The sequence below is a fragment of the Garra rufa genome, chromosome 24, assembly GCF_049309525.1.
Source record: "Garra rufa chromosome 24, GarRuf1.0, whole genome shotgun sequence".
Taxonomy (NCBI): domain Eukaryota; kingdom Metazoa; phylum Chordata; class Actinopteri; order Cypriniformes; family Cyprinidae; genus Garra; species Garra rufa.
This window is the reverse complement of record NC_133384.1, coordinates 22,280,014-22,299,711: the sequence shown is the minus strand read 5'-3', so window position 1 is coordinate 22,299,711 and position 19,698 is coordinate 22,280,014. Positions and strand designations below refer to the sequence as shown.

Sequence of the window (19,698 nt, the reverse complement as noted above, 5' to 3'; positions counted from 1 at the left end):
ATTTTTGTCTCCCACAAGCTATTATGCTTTTATTCATATAGATTGCATTTGAAAGAACACTTAACTTTGAAGGGCTTCATTTTAATCATTTTTTGAAATGCACAAAAGGTCATGTGCTCATACAGGCACCTTATTATTTTCATTCTAGTAAAGTCATTTTGATTATACATCTGCAGTTAATCATAATGCCATGGGAAATAACGAATTACACTTTAGCACTGGCCAATAAATCATGGGAAAGTTTGTAGCATAGATTAATGTATAGTTCAAGTGCACTTCACAGGAGATTGTAAAACTGGCACCTTCCCAGATAACAGAAATGTGTCTTGTCATAGGTGAAGTAGAACGAACAGACATTTCAAATGTGTTAATTGAGATTTATAACACCGTACGGGTCAAACCTGGGATAGCATGATGTCATTAGTCCCTGCTGGTGGATATTCCACCCTTTTTTGTGATTCTGTTCCAATAGTTGTTCCTTTAAAGTTTTCTTCGTTGTATGTAAAAAGAAGCTCCTTTTAATGAACCTGAAAGAAGGCCTAAGCGGTGTCAAATTAAGTGTGTTTGTAGTTGTGGTTTGCAGCTATAAAAGGGATGTCACACAGTGAAAACAGAAACATGACATGGCAACCTATCACCTATTAAGGTTCTAAAAAAAGATGCAGCTACCGACTTCAGGGTGGAGTAAAATGCAAGTTGACGTAATGTACTTTATTAGTGTATTTCAATTTGGAGGATGTTTTACACCATTTTTATATATCACTATTTATCACTATTTTGACCAACAAAACTGGCGCAGGTTGCCAGATTGAAGACATGCAACAAGAACAAGCGCAAGTGATGATGGAAGGCGATGAACCTTACACTCTTACACTCTGATGAAGTTGATGGTGCGGAAGTCAGGTCAGGTACGATCTGTTGACCCAGTTTTTCCTGGCTTCCACTGCTGCAAATATGCTGGTTTTGCCACCAACTGGCAACCCGGGGTGAATTGTTGGGTAAATTGTCATTGGCATTGTGTTGACATTCTCACATAGAATGCACATCTCAAAGTAGAATAGACTTAGAATGTAGTTTTAAGAGTTTTTTTTAGGCGAGAATGTACTTGTTTATACTTTAGATATGCGGTTTGTTAATAAAGATAGCGTTTATTTGAAAATTTGCTTCCGATGTTTTCTGAGATGTGAGCTCCAGGGCGTCAGCGGCCGTTCAGTGCTCATGAACTCACCGAGAGCAGCCATACCTCAAGAGGATCTTCTAGAATTTGTCATCGCCTCTGATGTCTCTATAGTGGTTAAACATGCAATATAATTAGTTTTGAGTAAATCTAATGGGGCCATATTTGGCCTCATTAATCTATTATTTGTTCCAGAGCAAATAGTTTTGGCTAAGGGCAAAATCTCATCACGTTATATTTTACAGTTGACGTCAAAAGTGTACATCCCCCTTCCAGAATCTGCAAAATGTTATTTTACCAAAATAAGAGGGATCATACAAAATGCATGTTACTGTTTATTTAGTGCTGACCTGAATTAAATATTTCACATAAAAGATAATATAACATATAGTAAGAGTAAATAACACACAAGAGAAAATAATAGTTGTTCAAAAGGGTTCATACCCTTGATTGTTAATACTGTGTTGTTACCTGAATGAGCCACAGCTGTGTTTTTTTTGTTTAGTGATAGTTGTTCATGAATCCCTTGTTTGTCCTGAACAGTTCAACTGCCCACCGTTCTTCAGAAAAATCCTTTAGGTCCCACAAATGCTTTGATTTTACAGCATTTGAAGATTTTGAGATCCATCTTTTCACACTGAGGACAACTGAGGACTATGCAACTATTACAGAAGGTTCAAATGCTCACTGATTCTCCAGAAGGAAAAATAATGCCATGGGTTCTTTTGAAAAGAATAGAGATTTTATTTAGCACTGCCCTTCAGAGTCTACAGAAGATACTTACATGTTTCCCAGAAAACAAAATAAGTTACATTTACCTTGATTTTTAAATTCAAAAAGTTTTCACCCCCCAGCTCTTAATGCATGTTTTTTCTTTCTGGAGCATTAGTGAGCGTCTCAACCTTCTGTAATAGTTGTCCCTCAGTTGTCCTCAGTGTGAAAAGATGGATCTGAAAATCATACAGTCATTCTTATACAGTCATTCTTGTAAAGGGTCCAAATACACAAAAATGCTAGAAAATCAAAGAATTTGGGACCTGAAGGATTTTTCTGAAAAACAGCAGGCAGTTTAACTGAGACTCATGAAAAACTATCGCTATCACTAAACAAAAAACACAACTGTTGATCATTCAAGTAAGAACACAGTACAGGTATTAAGAATCAAGGGTATGTAAACTTTTGAATGGGGTCATTTTTATAAATTCAACTATTTTCTCTTATGGACTATATGTAAACAAGTTTTATGTTAAATATATTATTCAGGTCAGTACTAAATAAACAATAACATGCATTTTGTATGATTCCACTTATTTTGGTAAAATTAACATTTTGCAGATTCTGAAAGGGGGATGTAAACTTTTGATGTAATTTAATGAGGTATATCAGAGTGCTGTGATTCAAACATGCTGATATACAGCTATATCGCACTGCTACTTGTGTGATATTGCTCATATATTTATTTATTTATCTAAATGATTTCTTCGGAACAAAGCACACTGACCACCATTTAGAATAAATCTATAGGAGGGGGAAACATAATAAGGCATAACATGCATTCAATTAGTTCTGTTTGACCAAACATTGAACAAAGCTAAGAGTATAATTGCACAGATGCAGACAGTGTAATTATGGAGCAAAATTCCCACTTATACTTGAACTGACTGCCCTCCCAAATGAATGCCTATGTGTGCGTGCCAGATGTTTGAAAGAGACACCTTATCTCAATCTTCACCTCTTTTTCTTTATTCCCATATATAATAAGTTTTGTCAAGGACTGACCCCCCCTTCAAAGCCCAGCGATGCACATCGAATATCTCATTTCAGATATTTTCATTTATTCCAGAGCTCACTTTCTGAACCTGTCACTCTCTCCACCCTTAAGAGAGCACGTGCCGGACTGTTCCTTACATTTTCACCTGCTCAGCGCACCAGAAGAGTAAAGGTGCTAGAAAGAAGCGATTTCTCTCTTGTGACGGTTATATTGTTTTCTTCGTCGTTTCAGCTGACCTTTTGCTTTTTCTTGAGTTGCGCTGAATGTGTTGAGCAACGCTGCTTCTGTCTGGAGACAGAGACTGAGAGCCTGCCTTTCCGGGGCTCAGTATATGAAAACAAATGTCTCTAAAGATCAATAAATTTAAGACTGATGTGGAACTAAATAGGGTGAACGGATTCAACCAGCCAGAAGTTACTCAAATGTTCAATGCTAAAGCACAGAAGCACAACTGTGAGTTGGCGCTGACATTTAGGCGCTGACATTTCAAGGTGCTGTTTTGTTGTGCCAGTAGTCTAACCTCATAAGAGCGTGAACTTTTTTTTTTTAAAGAAATATTTAGACATGCTGATATTTTTGCTACAGTGTGTGTATGTGACCTTGGTGGTGCACCGTTAGCATATTTGTCAGCTGTTAACGGTGGTTGACAATATGGGGCGATCAATGGCCCATCTAGAGATCAGGGTCACCGATGGAATATCAATAAGTATATACTTTATATAATAGAGCTACATACAGTGGCCTCAGAAAGTATTTGGACAGTAGCCACAACTGACCGAATGTCTTGAATTATTTAACAAATGTGCCAACACATGATGCTAGAGCTTTTATACTTTAGAAAATACATTTTCTGAGCCATTTAAAGTCCTGAGCCTTGTTTAAAGTCAGTTTTACTTTATTTTATATATTTATTAAAATGAAAATTATATATATATTTTAAATATATATATATATTGTCAGGATTTTAGTCTAGTCTGTCTTGTTTTCCTTGTGTTTTTCCCCCTCTGTTTCTAGTCCAAATGGTTTAGTCCTTGTCTCCCCCTTTTGGTTCATGTTCTTTTGGTTCAGTCATGCCCATATTTGTATTTCCCCCTTGTTATCTCGTTTGTAACCACGCCCTGTCTTCTGTGTATATAAGTCTGTGTCTGCTCACTCCCCTTTGTCTGTCGATGTTGTTACTTCGTGCTATATGTCTGCTCTGAGTTTACGTTTGTTTTCCTGGATTTTGTTTTGTTTTTTCTTATATAAAGTAGTTTTGTTTTCATCCCTGTTTTTTTCCAGTTCTCACTGGATCTACTCCACCTCACCTCCAATACACAACCCTGACATATATATATATATATATTCTTTTTCCTTTCTTTGTCTTTTCTTAAATACTTTTCGGTCAAAAATATGTGACGTACAATTTCATAAATATCATATCACCATATTTAGTCTAAATTCACAAAACTAAAAAATTCACTTGTAGCGTTAAAAAAGATTGATTTTAGTTTTTGGTGTTTTATTATTAACTTGTTTACACAAAATAGTACAGAATTTTAGTATTTGCCACTTATCAGTTATATTTTATTTCACAATTCTGACTTTTTTCTCCCAATTGTGAGTTTACATTTCCCACTTCTGACTTTATTTTCTCAGAACTGACATATCACATTTCTGAGAAATTAAGTCAGAATTGCATGATTTAAAATCACTAATCTGACTTTTTTTTCCTCTGAATTTCTTGATGTAAACTCGCAAATCTGACTTTATTTCTCAAAATTGCATGATATAAACTTGCAATTGCGAGATACAGTGGTGTGAAAAAAGTGTTGGCCCCCTTCCTAATTTTTTATTTTATTTTTTGCATGTTTGTCACACTTTAATGTTTCAGATCATCAAACTAATTTAAATATTAATCAAAGATAACACAAGTAAACACAACATGCAGTTTTAAGAAAGAAAGTAATTGAGATCTGTCAGTCTGGAAAAGGTTATAAAGCCATTTCTAAAGCTTTGGGACTCCAGCGAACCACAGTGAGAGGCATTATCCACAAATGGCGAAAACATGGAACAGTGGTGAACCTTCCCAGGAGTGGCTGGCCAACCAAAATTAGCCCAAGAGCGCAGCGACGACTCATCCAAGAGGTCACAAAAGACCCCACAACAACATCTAAAGACCTGCAGACCTCTCTTGTCTCAGTTAAGGTCAGTGTTCATGACTCCACCATAAGAAAGAGACTGGTCAAAAATTGCTGGCATGGCAGAGTTCCATGACGAAAACCGCTGCTGAGCAAAACGAACATAAAGGCTCATCTCAGTTTTGCCAAAATGATGATCCCCAAGACCTTTGGGAAAATACTCTGGACTGTCGAGACAAAAGTTGAACTTTTTGGAAGGTGTGTGTCCCATTCATCTGGCGTAAAAGTAACACAGCATTTCAGAAAAAGAACATCATACCAACAGTAAAATATGGTGGTGGTAGTGTGATGGTCTGGGGCTGTTTTGCTGCTTCTGGACCTGGAAGACTTGCTGTGATAAATGGAACCATGAATTCTGCTGTCTACCAAAAAAAATCCTGAAGGACAGTGTCTGGCCATCTGTTCGTGACCTCTAGCTGAAGCGAACTTGGGTTCTGCAGCAGGACAATGATCCAAAACACACCAGCAAATCCACCTCTGAATGGCTGAAGAAAAACTAAATGAAGACTTTGGAGTGGCCTAGTCAAAGTCCTGACCTGAGTCCTATTGAGATGCTGTGGCATGATCTTAAAATGGCGGTTAATGCTCGAAAACCCTCCAATGTGACTGAATTACAACAATTCTGCTGAGACGAGTGGGCCAAAATTCCTGCACAGCGCTGTAACAGACTCACTGCAAGTTATCGCAAATGCTTGATAGCAGTTGTTGCTGCTAAGGGTGGCCCAACCAGTTATTAGGTTTAGGGGACAAACACTTTTTCACACAGGGCCATGTGGGTTTGGATTTAGTTTTCCCTTCATAATAAACTGCATGTTTTGTTTACTTGCATATCTCACAGTTCTGACACAGTTCTTCACATTAAACTTTTTTATATTCTGTTGTGAAAACTCTTTCTTTCTTATAATCATAACATGAAAATAAATATCAGCATATCAGTATTGTCCAGAATTGTAGAGTCTGTCACAACCTGTGAATCTGTTTACTGTATAGCTCTATTCAGATGTTGGAGGATGTCATAACTATTTAGCTATGTGACTCAAATCTCTTTACTGAACCATATGACGTTTTGTAATCACAACTCGCAGTGAGGGAAATGAATGAGTATGATACTGCCCGCTATTCTTGTTTCTCGCCATCAGAAGCCTGCAATCATCTGTTGACTTAATTTATGTCCGTCCTGTCACATTAAACAACAATCATTCCCATGATACTTCAAGAAGATAAATTTCCCCGTGCAGTCCTGAGTGAGTCTAATCCATCGTCAGCTCCTTTAGCACTGCCTGTAAAGATTAAGTGAGTTTCTTTCAGAAACACAGTGTATTTTTTTCCCCGTGGCAAGGGAAAGGTTGTTTGGCTAGTGTAGTTTGTTTATGTATGTGTTGGGGTAAATTGGCTATTCTTAGTCTAGCTGAAGAGCAGACGTGACAGACAGAGGCCGTGCTTTTGAACTGACTTAATTGGGCCATTCATCACAGAATGCTGATGATGTCTGCCGCTCTCTCTTTCTCTCATGTTGCTATCTTTCTCTGTCTTTCATTTTTGCATCTTTTCTTTTTTTCTTGTAATTATTGGATCACGTGACCCACTCGGAGGATACCTTAATCAAAACAGCAGTTTTTTAAAATAGAAGACAGGTAGAGAATTATGTTGTTTGTTGGTAAGAAACGCCTTTGGGATTTGGTTTTTACGTTTTCAACTTTCGTTTCCCTTTGCGAATGTGTGTTATTTTTATTTTTAGTTCTCAGTTAAATCGTGTTTTGTTATCTCTCTACATCTCCAGTGGAATTTGATATTAAGTATCAAAATGAATGTAAAATATCTCTGATAATGCGCAGTGAAGTTGTAGATTAGCATAGTCATAACTCTTTTACACGCGTTATGTAATGTTCCTGTTTATCAACTTTTCCCAGTGAACCCGCTTTGGTGATATAGTAACTCTTCAAGGCTTGTATTGCATAATATACCAACTCAAGAACCTTGAAGCCATAAAAATGAGGTAAACTCAGGTCAAGTTAATTATAAAGTTTTATATTCTGATACTCATAGTTTTATTTTTTATTGTATTTTATTTTTGGCAATGGCATTCATTCCTTTTAGGTGTCTGATATATTGACTCAACTCTAATATATAAAATATGCACAGTTTAATAAAAGTGAATAAGACATATTTTATATTTAACATATACTAAATCGCTGATTTAAATACTTATGGTATATCATATTTACTCTAAATGTACTAAAAGTATTTCAGAACTTTCATAGAATTTGAAGTCATATTTTGTACCATATTTATTATTTGTTAATATTACAGGCGCTTATTTTATATTTTATTTTGTTATTTTATTTATTTATTTTAATAGTGAATAAGATATATTTTATATTTAACATATACTAAATCACTGATTTAAACACTTATGCTATATCATATTTACTCTGTATTTACTAAAATATATTTAAAAACTTTAATAGATTTTGAAATCATATTTTTACCATATGTTTATCTGTTAATATTAGTTTTTTGTTATTTATTTTTATTTATTGTTTTTTTGTTTTATTTTTTAATTTTGGCAATGACATATTTTGTACCATATTGGTTATTTGTTAATATTACAGGGTTTTTAATATTATTTCATTTTGTATATTTTATTTTTATTTTATTGTATTGTATTTTATATATTGACTCAACTCTAATATGTAAAATTTATACAATTTAATAATAGTATTTATAACATAACATAATATATATGTATACACACACTTTTTTATTTTTATACATTTGCACAGTGTTCCTTTTTTGTTTAGACACAATATTTTGTTAAATATTGTCATTCATGTTTTGACATTAAAATTATTTAAAGCTAATGTGAATAGTTTAAAATATTGGAAAACCATTTTAAATCCTATCAATGAAAAAATCTGTTAACTGGGTCATTAATGGTGCTTTCAAGGGAAAAACTATTTTTTAAAAAATTTTTTTCTTAGCAAACTGTTAGCTCGACCTCAAGTTCAAGCACTTGACTTCGCTTGCTAAATATCTTATGGAACCACCTTTAGTCCTTAACAGGTTTCCTGATTCCTGACATGAAGTTGACTGACAAGGGCAGCCCATCAGTACTGAATGTGTGAGTGAACACCAGCTTAGATGACCTCAGACTTCTCATCCAGCTCTGAAACGGTCACCTGAGAGAGATGGAAGGGTTTGCTCAGTCGTCAGATCACATGACCTATTGTTCGTTCTGTGGGGGATACAGCTGGTTTCCCTGGGGGGCTGGAATAAGATACTCTGTACTTGAGCTGATCTGTCCAAACGAAACCATCGCTGTACAGAATCACAAAAGAGGACCACACAAGAACTATTTATTTGTGAGATGTCAAGTACGTAGAATGATTGTGTGGTGAAGGTGTAAGTGGATTCAGAATTATATTTTCAGTGTATTGTTCACTGTCACTTATGTCTCTTATGGTTCACCAAGGCTGCATCTATTTGATCAAAAATACAGTAAAACTAATATTGTGACATTTTATTACAATTTGAAATAACAGTTTTTTTTTTTGCAAAACATCTGTCACTTTTAGTCAATTTAATGCGTAATACAATATAATATAATAATTAGTGCTATCAAAACGATTAATCGTGATTAAACGCATCCAAAGTAAAAGTATATTTGATTTATATTATATATAAATATATATATATATATATATATATATATATATATATATATATATATATATATATATACGTGTGTGTATATTTCTATACACGGTACACACACACACATTATGTAAACACAACAAACTTATATTTTGGATGTGATTAATCGCAGTTAATCAATTTGATAGCACTAAATATAATACAATATAATATAATAATTAGTGCTATCAAAACGATTAATCGTGATTAAACGAATCCAAAATAAAAGTTTGCAATTACATAATATATGTATATATGATTTATATTATATATAAATATATATTACATATATTTCTTAAATTTATATATGTGTGTGTATATTTCTATACGCAGCACACACACATATTATATAAAGACAAACTTATATTTTGGATGCGATTAATTGCAATTAATTGATTTGATAGCACTAAATATAATACAATATAATATAATAATTAGTGCTGTCAAAACGATTAATCGTGATTAATCGCATCCAAAATAAAAGTTTGCAATTACATAATATATGTATATATGATTTATATTATATATAAATATATATTACATATATTTCTTAAATTTATATATGTGAGTGTATAGTTCTATACACAGTACACACACATTATGTGAACACATTGATTTGATAGCTCTGAATATAATACAATGTAATAATTAGTGCTGTCAGATCGATTATTCGTGATTAATCGCATCCAAAATAAAAGTTTGTGATCACATAATATATGTATATATGATTTATATTATACATAAATGCATACTATGTATATTTCTTAAAAATATACGTGTGTGTATATTTCTATACGCAGTACAAACACATATTATGTAAGTGTAAACACAAACTTATATTTTGGATGTGATTACAAACACAATCACAATTAATCGATTTGATAGCACTAAATATAATATCATAATGCATTCTGAGCCACTAAAAATACGAATTATTATTTTATATTATGGCTGATAACATTCTATATTGTGTAAATAAAATAAAAATGAACTTTAAATGTTAAAAGTAATTACAATTAGCCATATTGGAAATTACAATTAGACATATTATTACGTTTATTAGTATTTTAAAAAGGTTTACCTTGAGTTTTAGAAAACAGCAATGCTAATCTAAATGCAAAAATGAGAGCAGTAAGCATTCACACTTAAATAATGAATATTGCCCTATAAATTAGAAAAATCTTCAATACCAGTATATCGTGAATCCCTAATGAAGAGCATCTCAGTCCCTGAATAGCAATGGCTTGCCTGAAACTTTCCAGACCATCTTCTCCAGCTCATCTGTAAGGATGGAGAGATCAGACGGAAGAGGGGAGCTTATTAGGCGAGAGGGTGACAGCGCACTTGCTATGCATGAGACTGGCGAGAGTAACCTTTTATCAATCAGCTTTCATCACTGACCAACCCTATTGAGGGAACACAAAGCCGGCGGTCAGCAACATTTCTCCTTCTCCTTTTTACTTTCCCACCAACAAAACCTCTGAAACCCCTGCTTTTATGACGCCTAGATTGGTTTAGTTAAAGCATACCATCTCTCATTTACTCCGACCGCAGCCCGACAGGTCATTTAGCTGGATGCTGTGAAATAGTGTCCTTTCAATAAATAATGAATATCTAGGAGAAGTTTTGGCTGCTGAAACGCTCTGGCATCCCTCTCTCCGATAGTACACACGGCCTCTCCGGGTCTCCATTGTATTTAAACATATTCCGACACGGCGCTTTAGATAAATCGTTCTGTCTCTCTGAGGAACGCTGACTTCCTGGCTAGTATTGATGTGGAACAGACAGTAAAATTTCTCAGGCTTTTCAGCGCGCCGAGGGATGGATAGATGGAGGAAGAATGGTGCAGAGAGGCATTTAGCGTTTCGCCCCTGAGGCACTCGAAATTCTCACCCGGTCTTTGTGGTGCCGGGCACAAATAGTCCTGCGAAAAGGGCAGACGGCAGAGTCGAGAGATTGGAGGGACGCTCGGTTTGGCAGTCTGGCTGGTGGGCGGGACTTTCGGCGATGAAACGTTGCATAAATAATGCCAGAGGGGGGCGCTGGGTCCTCTGTTGCCATGGAGACCTTTGTGGCTGACTGAGCCAGTGTTGCGCGCGAGGTGCTTGGAAGCTGCGGCTGGCAGACCGGCCGCGCCTGTAATGAGTTGTGGAATTTCTCTAATGGGAAGAGCTAAGTGGAAGGATGGTCGACGGTTTGGCTTTACACTGATCTCTGCGAGCGGTTACGCGGGTGTGCGGTGTGAGACGAGGTACGGCTATTTTTTTCCTCAAATGCGCCGGGGGAGAGAAAAATGGTTCTGATTTAAAGGGTGAGTTTGAAGTTTCTGAACTTTAGGTGTATTTTATATGCTTTGCTAGTATAGTGAGATTTGGTTAAGATATTCATGCAAGTTGTTTGTTTCTTTTCCTTTTGGGCATAACACAGCAAAACAACCCTATTCATTGAAATTTATTCTTATTGATTGGTTCTCCAGACTTATTTAAATTGTTTTAATTAGATATTAGTCACATTTTGCTGTCAGTTCTTATTAAATCGTTTTTTGATTTAAATTTTGCATTAGTTTGTGTTTAAAGGATTTCCTTGCGCTTGTTTTCTTTTAACACATCAACAGGTGTTGCTGGTTTACCTTCTTTACTAGTGGTTTGCAACATGAATTCAACTTGTTTGATAGTGTTATAAAAACACTAATATTTGTACTATCTACTTTAAGCTACAATACAATTACTACAGTATGTTTGTGACCCTGGACCACAAAATTAGTCTAGCACAGGTATATTTGCAGCAATAGCAAAAAATACATTGTATGGGTCAAAATGATCGATTTTTCTTTTATGGCAAAAATCATTAGGATATTAATTAAAAATCATGTAACATAAAGGTATTTTGTAAATTTCCTACTGTAAATATATCAAAACTTAATTTTTGATTAGTAATATGCATTGCTGAGAACTTCTTTAAGTCAACTTTAAAGACGATTTTTTTCGATATTTAGATTTTTTTGCTCAGATTTCAGAATTTCAAATAGTTGTATCTCAGCCAAATATTGTCCAATGTATAAATCTAAATTTAAAAAAATGTACCCTTATGACTGGTTTTGTGGTCCAGGGTCAACATTTTTCTGTGTTGTTTTATTTAGTATATAGTATTTTTTTTTTTTTTTTAGTATACGTTTAATATTGGATTTTAATTAAATTGATTTCATTAAAATCCATTATATTGCATTGTAATAAAATCACATATAATTTGATATAGATAGATAGATAGATAGATAGATGGATAGATAGATGGATTAATTTTATGAATTTACCCCCGTAGCGCAATGGCACTGTATGTTGGTGCGCAGCCCACAAGGCTATTGGCGCTGACAAAATATTCTTTTAATTAAATGGATTAAACCTTCTTTTTTCTTTTTTTTACACAGTCAGGGGAAACATCTTTGCCACCAAACAAATTTGCACCTAATTAGATTCAAATTGTTTAATGCTAGAGGTAAAATACAGTAGAAATTCTCTTTTTTTTTTGTTTTTCATTAAACTACATTTTAATTATTTTCATGCACCACTGGAAAAATTTGTAATATTTGTTTAATATAAAGCAATGTTTCATAAAATGTATAAATATATGTTAAACTATTTAATAATAATTTTAGAGATTGTACACTGTAATGAGAAAAAAAAACATGGAAAACCAGATAATGCATTTAATTTATGGAGCATTTTCCATAAAATTTCTGTAAAATTGTATATTTTCTGTAGAATTTATGGACATTTCATTCAACCCTAAAACATAACTCAATGCAATGCACAAATCCCAGGTAAAACATCTGTGAAAAATCAATACAAAAGTTAAAAAAAGTCTGAAAGCTTTCTGACCCTGCATAGACTCGAACACGCATCGAAGACAGGGAATTGTTGGATAAAGTCGTTGTTTTTGTTTTCTTTGCAAACAGAAATATTCTTGTAGCTTCATAACATTACGGTTGAACCACTGATGTCACATAGACTATATTAACAATGTCCTTGCTACCTTTCTGGGCCTTGAATGTGGTAGTACCCTTGCTGTCTATGCAGTATTTAATCAAAAAAATATCTCAATTTGTGTTTCAAGATGAACAAAGGTCTTACGGGTTTGGAATAACATGAGGTAATTATGACAGATATTTCATATTTGGGTGAACTATCCCTTTAGGGTACTTATATGCATCCTTTAAGTACACTTCGGTACACTTCGAAATGTGTACCGTTTAGAAAGTGTAGCTCCCTAGAGACAGATTTTGTACCTTTTTTTTCTGAGAATGAAAGTAACACAAAATGTTTATGTGAAAAATGCAGTCTTCCTGTCATTGCGTTCTGATTTTTTTTGTACATCTGTGAATATATACATTTTTTCAGTGATGACGCAAAACTGTTAACTCAGAGTTTTAAAATGATTAATTAATAGAGCCGGTTTGAACTGATTTACGCAAATGAACAAACTTACCAACCCAAGTGTTTTTGAATTTTAAATAAGAGACATAAAAGTGTCTCGGCGCACTCTCATGCCCATGAAATGAGACAGGAGGGGATGCAAAACTAATTTTATGACACAATCTTTAGAAAACACTGTTGCCAAGTGTTGCACATTACAGTGCTGGCAATATGCACAATGTTGCTTTATCTTTGACAAAATATATTGTTATTATTCAACATATTGCTCCGACTTATCTGAAATGAGCTCTATTAAATGGCGAGCACGGCCATGCAAAGGCATCTTTCTTTAGATTTAATTACTTAGGATGTATCCCTCTGTGGGCAGGATGCATTCCACAGTCCATATCCTCTTTTAATGTGTCAGTGTCTTGAACTGCACAAATGTGAGAAACGAAAACCTCACGGGAGAAGTGTGAACGCTGTGTGTGTGTGAGAAAGAGAGAGAGAGAGAGAGTCGAGAGAGCAAGACAGAGACGAAAGCAGTTTAATTTGTTGCACTTTTGCGGTTTGCTGGCTTGTTTGGTGGCCGAGAGCTGGTTGGTTGTGATTAAGTGCGGATGAATAGAAGTGTTTTGGAATCGAAAATGGATGAAAATGGATAAATTGTTGTTTTGGTGTTTGGAAATAGGGCCTGGCGGGACACACCATCATCTGATTCAGTCCACAAATGGCTTTCAGAGCTGGATCAATAAACTCTCCAGTTGTACGACCCCTGTATGCATGTGGTTACGGATCAGACCCCCATCGATTCTCCTGCCTGGCTGTAATTAAAACAGGTACCAGTGACAAGAACTCCTGCTGTGGAGTGTTTGATTGTTTTCTGAGTTCCTATTTTATCCTCATTTCCTTGTTCTGGACCATTTCTCAACCCTTATGTGCAGGAATAAAACACTTTGGGCTCTTACGCAGATCTTTTGTCCTTTTCTGAGTGCGTTTGAGGAATTGGAAGTTGTTTGAAGACTTCTCATTGGAGGAAACACTGTTTTCTGGTGCTTCAGGCTCTAATCTTGGCTGCCAGGAGGGGGCAGCTTGGGGCCGGCTGTCTAAGTGATTATACGTGCCGTCCGGTTATGGAATGGGCCTTTATTGGTGCTGATGGTGCACTTTTTGTCCCAGCTGGGGCGTTAGTGGTGATTATCATCTCTCAGGGCTGGGCCGGAGGTCTGCCTGTTTGATTTATAGCTGGCGCGCACGCTGCTCCACAAATTCTACAGAAGTTTCTCTATGGGACTAGAGTTTAATCTAATCTAAAACAAGTTTGTAACTCAATATAATTATAGCAGAGAACAAAATGTGCCCTTTGTAGGAAATTTTAAAATGACATATTGAATGTAATTAGTGATTCTTGCTTTAGGCTTATAAGATGAGGGATTTGAACAAACCCCAAACTTCAAGTATTAGTACTGTATGTTGCCTCAGATTGTCCAGAACTTTTTCTTTTACATTCAATTGCTGTTTATTTAGTGCTGGGAGATATAACGATTTGAATTTTTTTGAAAAATGGCACACAACTTATTATTTAACTGGGCAAATAAACCAACTGTAAATGGAGGTTGACACCCCCTACTCTGGGAATTGACGGTTCTGCATAACCATAAAAGTTGAGCTCCAGGGGCCTTTTTTGAGAGATGCCAGCCCCACATCCCCTTCACTTTGGTGGTCATGGGAGTACGGTGGCTCCCCATACTCTTGGAATTGACTGTTCTCCATAACTATGAATGCTGTGCTCCAGGGGCCTTTTTGAGCGATGCTAGCTCCACATACACATCTCTCTGGTGGGCATGGGAGTAGGTTGATGCCCCCTACTCTGGAAATTGACGGTTCTGCATAACCATAAAAGTTGAGCTCCAGGGGCCTTTTTTGAGAGATGCCAGCCCCACGTTCCCTTCACTCTGGTGATCATGGGAGTAGGGTGGCACCCCATACTCTGGGAATTGACAGTTCTCCAAAATTATGAGTGCTGAGCTCCAGGGGCCTTTTTGAGAGTTGCCAGCCCCATGTCCTTCACTCTGGTGGGCATGGGAGTAGGCTGACACCCCCTACTCTGGGAATGGATGGTTCTTCATGATCATGAATGCTGAGCTCCAAGGACCTTTTTGAGTGATACCAGGCCCACGTACCCTCACTCTAGCGGGCACGAGAGTAGATTGACAGCCCCCTACTCTGGTTCTCCATAACCATGAAAGCTTAGCTCCAGGGGCCTTTTTGAGAGATGCCAGCCCCATGCATGGGAGTAGGGTGACACCCCATACTCTGGGAATTGAAGGTTCTTCATAACCATGAAGGCTGAGCTCCAGGGGCCTTTTTGAGAGACACCAGCCCCATGTCCCCTTCACTCCGGTGGGCAGAGTGGTTTGACACCCCCTACTCTGGTTCTCCATAACCATGAAAGCTTAGCTCCAGAGGCAAAAGGGGGATTTGGGCCAAACATCCACCCTCCGCGAGTCACTGGGGTATACCGGGCCTGGCGTCTTGTCCCTGGGCATGGTGGGGATTGGGCCCCAACCCTGAAGGAGGGTCGGTCGGGGGCCTTTTTATGACTATCATGATTTTAGGCAACGAGTAAATTTGTAGAGGTTTTGAACACTTGTTCAAACAGAAGCCAGAGACGCTAAATACGAACACAAAGAGGTGAAAATACTGTAGCAGACAGAGCAAACTCACTGTTCAGGATGCACAAAAGTATAGGAAGAAAATCCTAAATACTGAATTTGTGTTGGGGTTTGTATGAATGTATGTTAGAGAGAAACTGACTCTCTTCAGAACAGTTTAGATGGTATTTTCTTTTCCTCTTACCTCCTTACAGTGCTTATTAATTTAGTATTTAAAAGTGCAGATGTGCTTTGTTTATAGCATTAAACAAGGAAACACTGTATTTGCGTTGTTCCATAAGCGCCACCTGCTGTCAAAGAGTGTATTTGCATCTCATTCAGCCAGTCTGCTTTTTTTGTTTCATGCAGTTTTTTTTATGTATAATTTCACAAAGCAAAGGTCAGAACATTCTGTTTTAATTTTTATCAAAAACTGCTCATGCTATATGTAGCATGTTTGTCTGGATTGTGATTAAAAAAATGCAGTGGTTCTGCAGCTGTTTCATGCTTTATGATTCATATAAAAGCACAGTCAGGGGAAAAAGTAATAAACCGTGAAACCTCCAGAATCCTGAAAGATTTATTCAAAAATATATTAAATTAGACTAACAGGTTAAGTAAAAAACATAACAAATATGTAATATATTGTGTATGTTTAGCAAAATGCTCCTATAATGTTTTTCTAGCTAATTTACAAGCTATGGACACTAAATTCCTTTTCTTAGGTAAATGTAACAGTAACCTGACATTGGTTGAGCAATTACTTGAGAAATGATACATTTTAGTAAGTTTTATTGTTTATTTCAACATATCCTCTGATGTTCATTCATATTTATTTCAGTTGAACTGAGGCGACTACTAGTTTTGTGAGAATTTGAAATCCTAGACTGTTTCTTATGAAAAGTACCAAAGAACAAATTTAATGTGAATATTAGTTGGCAAGTACAGCAAAAACAATCTTTAGTGAAGTTGTGTAAATGCATCAACAGACAACAAAATAGACTAAAATACTGATCTTAGGATTTCAGCATCAATATTTTTTCTCAGAAAATGGACAATATTAGTTCAGCTTTTACTGTCAACTGTGTACAATCTTCACTTCACGTTTGTACTATAAGTGATGTAAAGTAATAGCACTGAGGAAGTTTGTTAACTGACCGTCTCTCTTTGTCTTTTTCTCAGGAGCTGCAGTTTGAAAGATTAACTCGAGAGCTGGAGGCGGAGCGTCAAATAGTGGCTACTCAGCTGGAGCGATGCAAACTGGGATCTGAGACAGGTGGCAGCATGAGCAGTATCAGGTAATGCTAATGTACTGTGTGGGTGTGTGGAGGGGCTATATAATGCTTCAACAAGGCTCTATAATGAGACCATGCTGCCTGAAGGATGTAATTGTACGGTTAAGGAAACGCTGACAATATTCTTGACTTCTTTGCGCAGGGGTCAGAGTGGAGTTAATGTAATTTCAGTTTGTATTGTGATTTACATACAGCGCCGTGAGTTTGTATGTGAAAGAGAGCGTGTACATGTGTGCGTGGGTCCCCATTTTGATGGATTTCCATCTGCGGATGTAAATGCTAATGTGTTTGCTTACATGTGCATGTGTGAGTCTGTCACATGAGGGCACCTGGGTTAAACTAGTTTCCACATCAGAAGAGCAGGTTTCTTCTCATGCCTTTGAGCATCTTATTGACATTTACTGCATGACAAAGCCACACCTGAGCCCTGGATTCACACACATTACTTGGTTTTTACTGTTTTTTTTTTTTTATAAAACTGTAAAGTCTATTTATCTCTAATTAATATCTATTTATTTCTATTTAATATTAAATTTATTGTAATCATTATAGAATAAATAATGATATTAACAAATAATACTAATAATAATCATTATTGTTATCAATCTTATTATTTTCACTCAATTAATTCATTCATTAATTAATCATAATTGTCATTATTATTGTTATATTTATTTATTTGTTCATTCCAGTGTTGTTTTATTATTAATATTACTATTTTATTATAATCAGTATAGAATAAATAATATTTACAATAATATCATCATCGTCATCACTAGTATTGCTATATTTATGTTTACTGTAATTAATTAATTAATTAATTAATTAATTAATTAATTTCAGTATTATTTTATTAATAATATTCCTATTTTTTATAATCAGTGTAAAATCAATAATAATATTAACAGTAATCATCATAATAATCATCATTATTATTATTGTTATATTTAATGTTATAATTTTTTTTATATTTATTTTTTTACTCCAGTATTATTTTATTATTAATATTACTATTTTATTATATCAGTATTAAAGAATATTTACAATATTATCATCGTCATTATCATTGCTATATTTAATGTTTAATGTTATTTATTTATTCATTCATTAATTCATTCCAGTATTATTTTATTATTAATATTTATATTATATTACAATCAGTATAAAATAAATAATAATATTAACAGTGATCATAATAATCATTATTATTGTTATATTTAATGTTATTTAATTTTTATTTGTAATATTTATTAGGTATTGTTTTATTAAAATATTAATATTTTATTTTAATCAGTATATAATAAATCATATTTACCATAATATCATTGTCATTATTATGACATATTTAATATATTTAATGTTTAATATTATTTATTCATTCATTCCAGTAATAATTATTGTAATCAGTATAAAATAAATATTAATATTAACAGTATTCATAATCATCATTATAATAGTCATTATTATTGTAATATTTAACGTTATATTTTTTTATTAAAAATATTCCTATTTATTATAATCAGTATAGAATAAATAACAATATTTACAATAATATCATCACTGTCATTATTGTTATATTTAAACTTATTTTTTAATTTATGTAATTATTTACTTACTAATTTAATTTGTTTAGTTGTATTTATTTATTTATTTATTATTTATTATAGAAAATTTAAATTTAATTATAATTAGTATATAAAAATAATAATGTTAACAGCAGTCATCATTGTCATTGTTATAAATAATGTAATAAAAACATATTATTTTGTAATTTTTAGTTTCTGTATTTAGTTGTTTTTATTTTATTTTTAAGTTGTTTTAATTATTTATGTTTTTATTTATTTATTTTTATTTACGTATTTACATATTATTTTATTAATATTAATATTTAATTATATTTAGTATAGAAAAATGATAATGGTTAATGTTGATAATAATAATAATCATTATTGTCATTATTATTTATTATAATACGATTTTATTTTTTTTATATTTAGTCGTTTTATACATTTATATATGTTATTTTGTTCTTTGATATATGTGAACCAATATTATTTTACTAAAAATTAATGAATACAATTAAATGTGTTCATTTGTAAATGAAATAATTTGTCTTTATCACCTTTCTTAAAAAAATGCATGCATAAAAATATCTATAATGAATCTACAGGGAAACTGTTCTCTTAAGTGAGTGTCACATTAGCTTCCCCAGCATTCAATAGCAATTAACATCATTTAGCTTTAGTTAATGTTCTTCACACTTGCTAATTATGTGCATCTCTTGGAGACTTGACCTTCCAGGAGTCTTGGTTTAAGTGAAAGAGAAAGGGAAGCGAAACAGCGGAGGACTGTCCGTCTAAGCTCTTTCAGTTTTTTTTTCGTGACCATCTAATATTCAGGTGAGGGACAGGTTCAAATGACATCTTGAGCTTTTTGAAGATGTTTGACTGTTGAGAAGTTCACTTCAGTAGGACAATGTGCGCATGTACCTGTGCAAACCTAGGAAAAAGGCTGTCCTT

At 34.3% G+C, this 19,698-nt stretch overlaps 1 protein-coding gene across 1 annotated transcript in view; it reads left to right on the top strand.

The window, feature by feature from the left end:
* The window catches only part of ctnnd2a (catenin (cadherin-associated protein), delta 2a), a 452,260-nt gene that overhangs the window by 100,906 nt on the left and 331,656 nt on the right, over positions 1-19,698 (top strand). The window contains exon 3 of the mRNA XM_073830570.1: positions 17,067-17,182. Within this exon, the coding sequence (XP_073686671.1) occupies positions 17,067-17,182 (116 nt within the window). The remainder of the gene's footprint in view (positions 1-17,066; positions 17,183-19,698) is intronic.